The sequence below is a fragment of the Temnothorax curvispinosus genome, unplaced genomic scaffold (genome assembly GCF_003070985.1).
Source record: "Temnothorax curvispinosus isolate PA1 unplaced genomic scaffold, ASM307098v1 QBEX01001101.1, whole genome shotgun sequence".
NCBI lineage: Eukaryota > Metazoa > Arthropoda > Insecta > Hymenoptera > Formicidae > Temnothorax > Temnothorax curvispinosus.
In genome coordinates this window covers 60329-68705 of record NW_020210881.1, presented here as the reverse complement: position 1 = coordinate 68705, position 8377 = coordinate 60329, and the positions used below count along the sequence as shown (strand labels likewise).

The following is an 8377-nucleotide window of genomic DNA, read 5'->3' as shown; positions in this document are numbered from 1 at the left end:
CACAAACATACATTTAAATTAATTTTATTTACACATGACAATTTCTTTCCAAACTTTTCATTACTTTATGAATTGTATTAATAATAATCATGTTACTGTGTTTATATGTATAAATAAGTAAAGAATCCATATAAATACCGTCTATGTATAAATTTTTACCTTAGCTGAATACGTAGTCTTAACAGACGGTGTGTCTTGGCATGGGAACATGGCTCTTGCATATGTATACTAAAAGATTTTAATTCTTAACGTACGTTGATCAAGATAAATTGATTTGTTTATTTATCTATTTAACTATAAGTTTACCTTAGTGTTAGACAATAGGAAAGGATGTTTGCCATCGGCAGTTTGCTCAGGTGTTAGCCAAATTAGTGCATGTGAATGTTCACTTGTTCTGTATTCAATCTCTATTTTATGTAATACATTTTTTCCTAGCAACTCTATCTTAAATATATTTCCGCAAGAACAATTAAGTCCAATATCATAACATAACGGTAACCCAGTATTAGAATCTGTGACTTTTATTATATCAAGATTGCAGCTATCCAGAAACTATAATTATTCGACATTACCATACATATCAATAATAAAATAAAATTTTTTCTGAATGTAGAAAGAAACATCTCACTACTTATACTCACAATAGTCCCTTTTTCACAATTTTCATATTTTTTTACTATATTCAAAATCGCTTTCCCTTCAAGAACTTTTTGATCAAAATCCACTTTCAACTCTAAATGGGTATGGATCACACGCGCAAGTTCTAATAATTAGACAAGTACATAAATTTAAAAAATATATAAGTTAATATTGATAATAATTGGTAATATAGAAATGTAATGCACATGACAAAAACGATATATTGTAATTAAAATTAATATAATAATTGCGTACGGTATTATTTACGCGAGACATTACCGTGTTTCTTGATATATTTATAATACGTAAATAATTTTCAAGTCTTTATGCTAACACAGTATATGCACTTGAGAATATTGTAAGTTAATTAACGTCGCAAATTAGCAATCTAATTTTGAAAATTGTTAATTACTAAAGACAAGTATGTTAATAAATATATGTACAACGGGAAGAGAATCTCGTCTTCCCAAATGAATTGTGTTAACATATTTGTCATTTCATTCCATATTCTTAAAAAAGAGTAAATAAAAACATTTTAAATGCTTTACGTCATTTTAATGTAGCTAATTAAATAATTAAAGTACCTGGTAGCGCACAGCTGTATGGATCATTATTTGTTGAAAGAATATCCATTTTAGCAGAGTCACTCTACAGCTCCTAATAATCCTCTGTAACGGACCGTTGTGAACTGACAGCAGTTATATAGTTCTACCTTTGCTCATGTTTTCCTTTGTCTGGCAACACATGTCTGTTTATTAGAATACCGGATAGCCGAAGAAACTGTGACTTTCAACCACTAATATGAAGGACAGAGTATATATGTGACAAATCGAGGGATTGTTTACTTCCGTTAGACTTACTAGGCTTTATTTTTGTATTTATTCGTTTAGAATTTAAATACTGAAACATAATACTACAGCATATAATCGAGATATCAGATTTGCAGTTGAACAATTTCACCATGAGAATCGTGGAAATAATAGCGGAAGAAAAGACGATTTTGAAATGACGTTATACAAATTAAATATATAGTTATATTAACGCTGTTCCTCGATAAGAAATTCACAAAATTGAAAATCGTACGCGATCTACACAGTGCAATAAATACGCGACATATTTATTGAAAGAAATCATGCGATATATGTATATGATTATTTTTATGCTTCGTAATTATGATGTCTTGTCCATTTGTCACATATTGAAGGATGTATAAGTTTCCGAGATAGTTGATTAGGTGTAGAAGACGAGGATATATATTTATCGTTTATCGCGTATACTTCCTTAAACCTGTGCACATTGCGTATTGCAAATTTGAGGAAAATATTGTTAAGCAATAAAAGATACCATGCATGTGTGATATATTTGGATAAATTAAAAATTATTTATCTATATATTTTTAATATTTTTAAATTATATAGAAACCATAAAGATAAACTGAAACCAGATGCAGTCACAACTGTGCAAGTTATCAAGGAAAGTACGTTTATGTCCTCAATAATAATATTAGCTCTCTGTTTCAGAACTAACGAGATATTTTTCATATAATTAATGCCAAGATTTTCATGATATATCATACAAACGGCTTCCAAGCTCGCGACTTAATTGATTCTGATATCACATCTTTAAAGAACTTTTTTCATATTTATTTCATATTTTGATTCAGTCACAAAATACAAATTTTCCTGCGTATCAACACATTTTTTTCATTACACAGTACAACCAAAATAATTATTTAGTTTTGTTGGTAGATTATGATAGGTGCCTCCGTAGCACCCCCGGTAATCATTTGTTTACGTTATATCAAAATTTTGTTTCTTTTTTATTTGAAATTTGACCACTTTGAGCCATTTTTTCGGATCAAATCTAGCTTTATTTTAAAACATAATTAAAAAATTAATTATAAAATAACATTTTAACAAAAATTTCACTGTTCTGATCATTTTTATTTAAAAATAATGAAATAAAATCAATTAATTACATTTTGCAAAAAATTGGTAAGAAATAGTTGAAAACTAATATTAGACAAAAAAGTATTAAAACAAAAAATCTATTCAGCAGATGTAACAATTGTATACGTTAAGCGATGATTGCCTGCGGTTATATCCTATCTAATACTGTCTATTACACATGAGATCTATTGAATATCTAATACTGTCTATTACACATGAGATCTATTGAATTAAATCAACTTTTCATAAGTCAATCGTTACATCTGCTGAACATTAGTCTTATATACATGTATCTTGAAAGAAATATTTATCTTAAAATTCTAAAACTAGGAATTTTTCACAATTCCATTTCCTTCAGTAAACAAATACAAGGCGAACGTAACCGCTCATTCAGAAAACGTGTCCGCATTCTAATATGCCGAATACGAAGATATTTCTCCCTTGAAATTTTATATCGTAAAAAGTACATTACTGTTTTCTCAAGTGATATCTCGGAGCCGGTTACGTCTTGGAAAGTAAATCCGTTACAAAAACATACAATTGACACGATTATAATTGTATAAATTTAAAGAAATAAAATAAAATAGTGAACAAAACTACGATGTACATCGAATCAAATTTAAAACTTATTGATATTTAATTCTTATTAAAAATAAAGATTATCGATAAGACGTTTTATTTTTATTACTTTTTTTTGTGCGACTGCTTAGCCTGATAAGTGCTCACGCCACAGTAATACGGCCACGGCTTCGTCGAGTTTGGCCTTCTCGGATTCCACGTGCTCCAGTATGTAAAGATTTGCTGTCGTCGCAATCGCATCTTCTGCAATATACCGATGATCTTACCGGTCAGCAGTGTTGGAAGATTGCTGGATTTCTGGCGCATGTGTGGTGTAGCGCAAGCCTTTCTAGATATTTCGTAAAGTATAATACTTCTCATCAAAGCTTCTTTATCCGTAGATCAAGAGGACTGTCAAGACCTATTATAAAAAGAGAATATATGTTAAAGAAAATAGTTTCTGAAGGTTTTTAGAAATTAAATAATATAGTTCACACATTTGCAGCCAACTTTGTTATATGAATAATCAACATTTGTTGCAACTTCTTTCCAATGACGTATATAATTTGCCCCTAATTGCCCTTTTTCACTCTAGCTTAAGGCCTGTGTCCACGATGCTAGAACTTGGTCCGAGAACTTAGACCAAATTTTAGCATCGTGGACAGAGGCCTTTAGAGCGACTGTAAAGAGTCGCCATTATCCCTGGTTTCCATGCACGCGTTTCCGCGCGTTATAACGCGCATCAAACATGCATCTCCATAGGTTACACTAATCAAATGCGTGCTTTTCTCAAACGCGCGCGTTTGACAAAATATTTTATACTAGAGAAAGAAAGAAAAAGTGAGAAAGTATTAGAGGCAAATCAACTTTCTCGCTCTGTCTCAAACTGTCAATTTCAGGCTTCACTCGCTACTACAGCAGAAGTATAGGAATGCCTAGCCAATGTCGTTGCTTCTTTTCGTGTAAATGTAACCCTGGAAATGCCTTATGCGAAATAATCTGCATATGAGCATGCAAAATGGTCACACGTTGGCTGTGCAGTTATTCGTCAAATATTCTGCAATCTTCAAACGATACCAGTCAGTCGTGGATGATACGTGTTTTGGAGTCTGTAAGGAATTCTCTTAGCATTTGCTTTTGTCAGCTTTGCTGTTGCCCTGCGATTGACGCTGCGAGCGGCTGCTCCTGGCTCTAAATATAGGCCAGTCAAAGGCGTGAACCAATGGCCCAAATGGAACTGCAGTGACTGCTCGCTGCGAGCGGCTGCTCCTGGCTCTAAATGTGGGCCAGTCAAAGGCGTGAACCAATTGCCCGAATGGAACTGCAGTGACTGCTCGCTGCGCACGTGTATATCCTCTACACGCCGTGTATATCCTCTACGAAAACTGGATACGGCTGGATACGTCCTGAAACGGCTTAGTCTGACACCACCAACTGCTTGTAAATCTGAAACACAGAGAGATTGTAAAGTAACAATTATTTTCACTAATATTTGAATCCAACTACAATTATTATTGTACAATATTATAATCAATATAATAATGTTAAGGCAATTATATTGTTACAATAATTAAGTACATATTCATATTCATTCATTTGTAAGATAAGAAAATAAGTTTAATTAACAAATAATAATTTTATTTTTACAGACCATCCTCTATAGAAACCATTTCAGATATACCACTAAAAGACAACAACTTTTCTGGTTGCTTTCAAGCCTTTCGAGACATTTATAACTTTTTAATTTCATTTTTAATAGCGGTTTGTGGTACTTCTTTATACATGACTAATCTGTTAGATGTTCAAAACAAACTCCGATAAAATAAATAATACAAATGATAACAATACAGGATAATGCCTGGTTCTGTACACAAGAGACTGATTCATAGTTAAACTTACAAGACTGGATTCTAATCCAATTCTTATCTAATCGATTTCTATCAGGATGATTAACTCTTATCTTGACATGTTATTTACAGAGAAACTGATAGTTTTGGTTTCGCCCCATAACACAAAGGTCTCTCCCAAGACGAACATTTTTCTAGGAGCGGATAAGAAATGGAAAACTTTTTAAAATTTCGAGAAACTTATGGATAGAAATTGATCGGACGTAATACCCATATTTGTATCTTAAGGATTAAAGAAATACAGGTTTAACTTTAAACAAAAGCAAATTACTGTTACAGGCGTAATAATAATTTACTTTTGTAACATTCTATTCATAATTTCCTTAATATTACCTGTATTACGTTCGGCGAACATAATGTCACGATAGATTTCAAGCTGTGCCACTGCTACTTGACATTCTTGATCAGCATTTTGTGGCTTGTAATCGTCCTGAACGTAATTCAGCTTGTCAGTCAAAGACATTTCCTCGTCAAAGTGAAAATTTGGGAACAATGAAACATCAGCCTTTTCATCCAAATCCTTTCGGCGTTCCATACGTGGGATGAACTTGCCGACGTACACCTGTGAGCGCAATCCACATTGAGAAACAAAAAAGAAACATTCATTTGATCAAAGACTGACATATACATGGACTGAGCGCTTCTACAAAAAGCTATGACACCAGAGAAAGAGAGAACAAGCGCAAGGGCAATCTATTTTTGTTTGGCTTAACTTCTATTGAAAAAAGTTTTGCGTGATAAGAACTAAACCTTTTCTTTTCTTTCTGTGCGACAAGGACATGTCGGAGGACAATAGAAAGGGAATATAACTATTCTTTTCGTTAAGTCTTGCCTTGCAAGCTCCCACAGTCTATGTACATAAGTCTATGGATTTGATAAACGAATCAATCGAGTGACAACTTTTATCCTGATGGGTAAAGAGCGTTACTCTACCTTCCTGCCACTTCGCAACATCTTGTTGATCTCCTCGATAGATTTGTCGGCTGCTTCCTTCGTTTCAAAATGGACATAACCCTTTGACGTGCCCTTTGATTCGCTTTTCTCAACCTTACACGTCACTATCTTGCCGAACGCGGAAAACGTATCGTACAGCGCTTGATGATCTATCTTTTTGTCTAGGTTTGTAATAGATACATTTTTGTCATCAAACTTGGTTAAAATGGGAAAGTCCTCATCCCACATGATATGAATAGGCCGCCCGTTTATAATGCAGAAATTTATTATATCAATGGCCAGTTTGGCTGAAACACAAACGTTCACACATGTATTTATGCTAATGTATCATCTTTGCGAAAGTTGAATAATTTAAATATTTTACTGCCATGCTTAAAAGTGTATATTCCTTATTGTTAAATAAATTTATGTGTGTATAATACACTTGCTCTTGCAACTGTCGAAAGTTTGTAAACTAAAGATGCATCTGCAAAAACTCAATATTTTTAAGTTAAATTATAGTATTGGATATGTTTGTAGAGTGGAACGCAAAAAAGTGTCTTTATTCCAAATAACTTTTGAAAATGTACAAAAAGTAACTCGCTCACATAACTTGAGCGCAATGTGTGCGACGAGCAATTGCACAGCGACCATAATTTTCTATGAACTCATCCTCCTAAGTATAATATAATATAAAAAGAATAAATCTTGTATTTTTCTGTTTGCGTATCTCGCAATACATTTACTAAACCAAGTTATAGGTTGTAAATTCGCTGTTTTCAATTAAAATTTACAAATTATGATTCCTTTTTTTCTCTCACAATTGAAATTAATGTAAAATTACAGAATAAGATATATATTAATGTTTTCCATGATTCTATCCTTTAATATAATATAAAAATAGGTGCTTTTCTAATTGATAACAAACAAAATATCTCTGAAGTCCGAGTTGTCTCGAGTTCATTTAAAATGTGTAGCTTAAAAAAAAAGTTAACACGTTGCCTGCCTAGCAAGTTTTGTCTAAAGCTGGCCACACACACACTTTCCGTAGAACGTAACAGTAAGGTTTCGACCAATCGCGTTGTTCAATTCTTACTTCTACGGTTACAGACGGCCGAATCAAGTAACGCAACTGGTCGAAACCTTACTGTTACGTTCTACGGAAAAGTGTGTGTGCCCTGCTTCATCGTGTGCGTTACAATACTCACAGTCTGCATTATGGTAAGATATATAATGAAATAATGTGTAATGTGTGATTATATAGATAAAATTGTATCCTTATGAGCACTACGTTGAATAGTGCACTTTATACTTTATATTGTTATCTACTTGTTTATATTGTTATGTCTATATTTTTAACTGTTTGTACCATTTAAAATTCTAATATAGAATTTTAAATAATATAGAGCTAACAATATATATAGTGGCAGTCAAAGTATTAAGGCCGGTTGTACAATACGTCGCAAACGATATGACAACTGGTAGTTGAAAAGTGTTATTTCCACGTTGCACTTGTCAATTGCAGTTGTTAAAAGAGAGTTGGCGAACTTTTTTAACTTTTTTGGCGACGCTAACTGTCAGTCGGCAATCAGAAATAACACTTTTCAACTATAATAGCAGTTGCCATCGTTTGCGATGTATTGTAGAACCGGCTCAAGTCATATGTCGGAGTAGGATGTCAGAAAAGCATGCCGATGGTTCGAGAATTGAACGGTGCGCGCGTCGGCGCGACGCATGAAAGCAGCACGTGGCGATTCACGTGTACCGATGATGTACACGTTGACCACGTGGGTTTTACCATACCACTGCCATTGTGGGAATGGGACATTGGGCAACGTAATTAATAATAATAATAATAATAATAATAACAACAAAAATAATAATAAAAATATGAAATTACCTTCGAGCCAGTACTTGAAGTCAACGTATGCGTAGCCGAGAGAGGTGTTGGTATTCTTGTTGCGGAATACTTTTATGAGCCTCACGTGCCCGACCGTTGAAAATATCTTGTCCAGCATCGTCTCGGTGACGTCGACATGCAGGTTGAGCACGTAGAGCGAGGTTCTGAAGTTATTGAACGCACCAGAATTCATGGCGACAGCTGTGGAATATCTCGCTGGGAAAAAGGAGACGATTTCGCGAAGTAGATATAAGTTTGTGGCCTACCTCTGCGGAAAAAGTAAACGTAGTGCATACATTCAGACGAATGCACACATGAACAAACGTGAACAACACGGAGACATCTACCAGCAATATCAATTACCAATTGTAACTGTGACCAAAGGCTAGACAAAAGGCCGTGGTATGTATACATAGAAAAACTTATGCGGAGTCTACAATGCGAGTCGCAAAAGTCGTGAGTCGCAAGAATTGACCAATCACAATTGAATT

At 33.8% G+C, this 8377-nt stretch overlaps 2 protein-coding genes across 4 annotated transcripts in view; both read right to left on the bottom strand.

The window, feature by feature from the left end:
- LOC112459967 (leukotriene A-4 hydrolase-like) overlaps nucleotides 1-3366 on the bottom strand; it is a 5843-nt gene extending 2477 nt beyond the window's left edge. The window contains exons 1-5 of one of the 3 annotated variants that reach the window (XM_025024361.1): nucleotides 3277-3366; nucleotides 1224-1387; nucleotides 642-763; nucleotides 307-552; nucleotides 160-228 (exon numbers count right to left, since the gene is read on the bottom strand). In XM_025024361.1, coding sequence (XP_024880129.1) covers nucleotides 160-228; nucleotides 307-552; nucleotides 642-763; nucleotides 1224-1272 — 486 coding nt within the window. In that variant the 5' untranslated portion in view covers nucleotides 1273-1387; nucleotides 3277-3366. Of the gene's footprint in view, nucleotides 1-159; nucleotides 229-306; nucleotides 553-641; nucleotides 764-1223; nucleotides 3185-3276 lie in introns of those variants that run through there. The other 2 variants (XM_025024354.1, XM_025024370.1) reach the window with 2 other exon arrangements.
- On the bottom strand, nucleotides 3277-8263 carry LOC112459982 (polyadenylate-binding protein 2-like). The gene is made up of 6 exons (XM_025024382.1): nucleotides 8153-8263; nucleotides 7887-8087; nucleotides 5987-6294; nucleotides 5387-5615; nucleotides 4224-4592; nucleotides 3277-3567 (listed from the first exon to the last, which is right to left on the bottom strand). Exons 1-6 carry the CDS (start codon nucleotides 8178-8180, stop codon nucleotides 3527-3529), a joined length of 1176 nt encoding a protein of 391 aa, XP_024880150.1. The 5' UTR covers nucleotides 8181-8263; the 3' UTR covers nucleotides 3277-3526.
- Nucleotides 8264-8377: the final 114 nt, after the last annotated feature.

Bases quoted from the DNA above. Each gene is read 5' to 3' on its own strand.
- LOC112459982 (XM_025024382.1), bottom strand. From the start codon at position 8,180: ATGCACTACGTTTACTTTTTCCGCAGAG. The intron at 5,616-5,986 runs GTAGAGTAACGC...TTGCGCTCACAG, and splicing joins TGTTGCGAAGTGGCAGGAAG to GTGTACGTCGGCAAGTTCAT. The intron at 3,568-4,223 runs GTATCGTTTGAA...TTTTTATAATAG, and splicing joins GTATCATCCACGACTGACTG to GTCTTGACAGTCCTCTTGAT.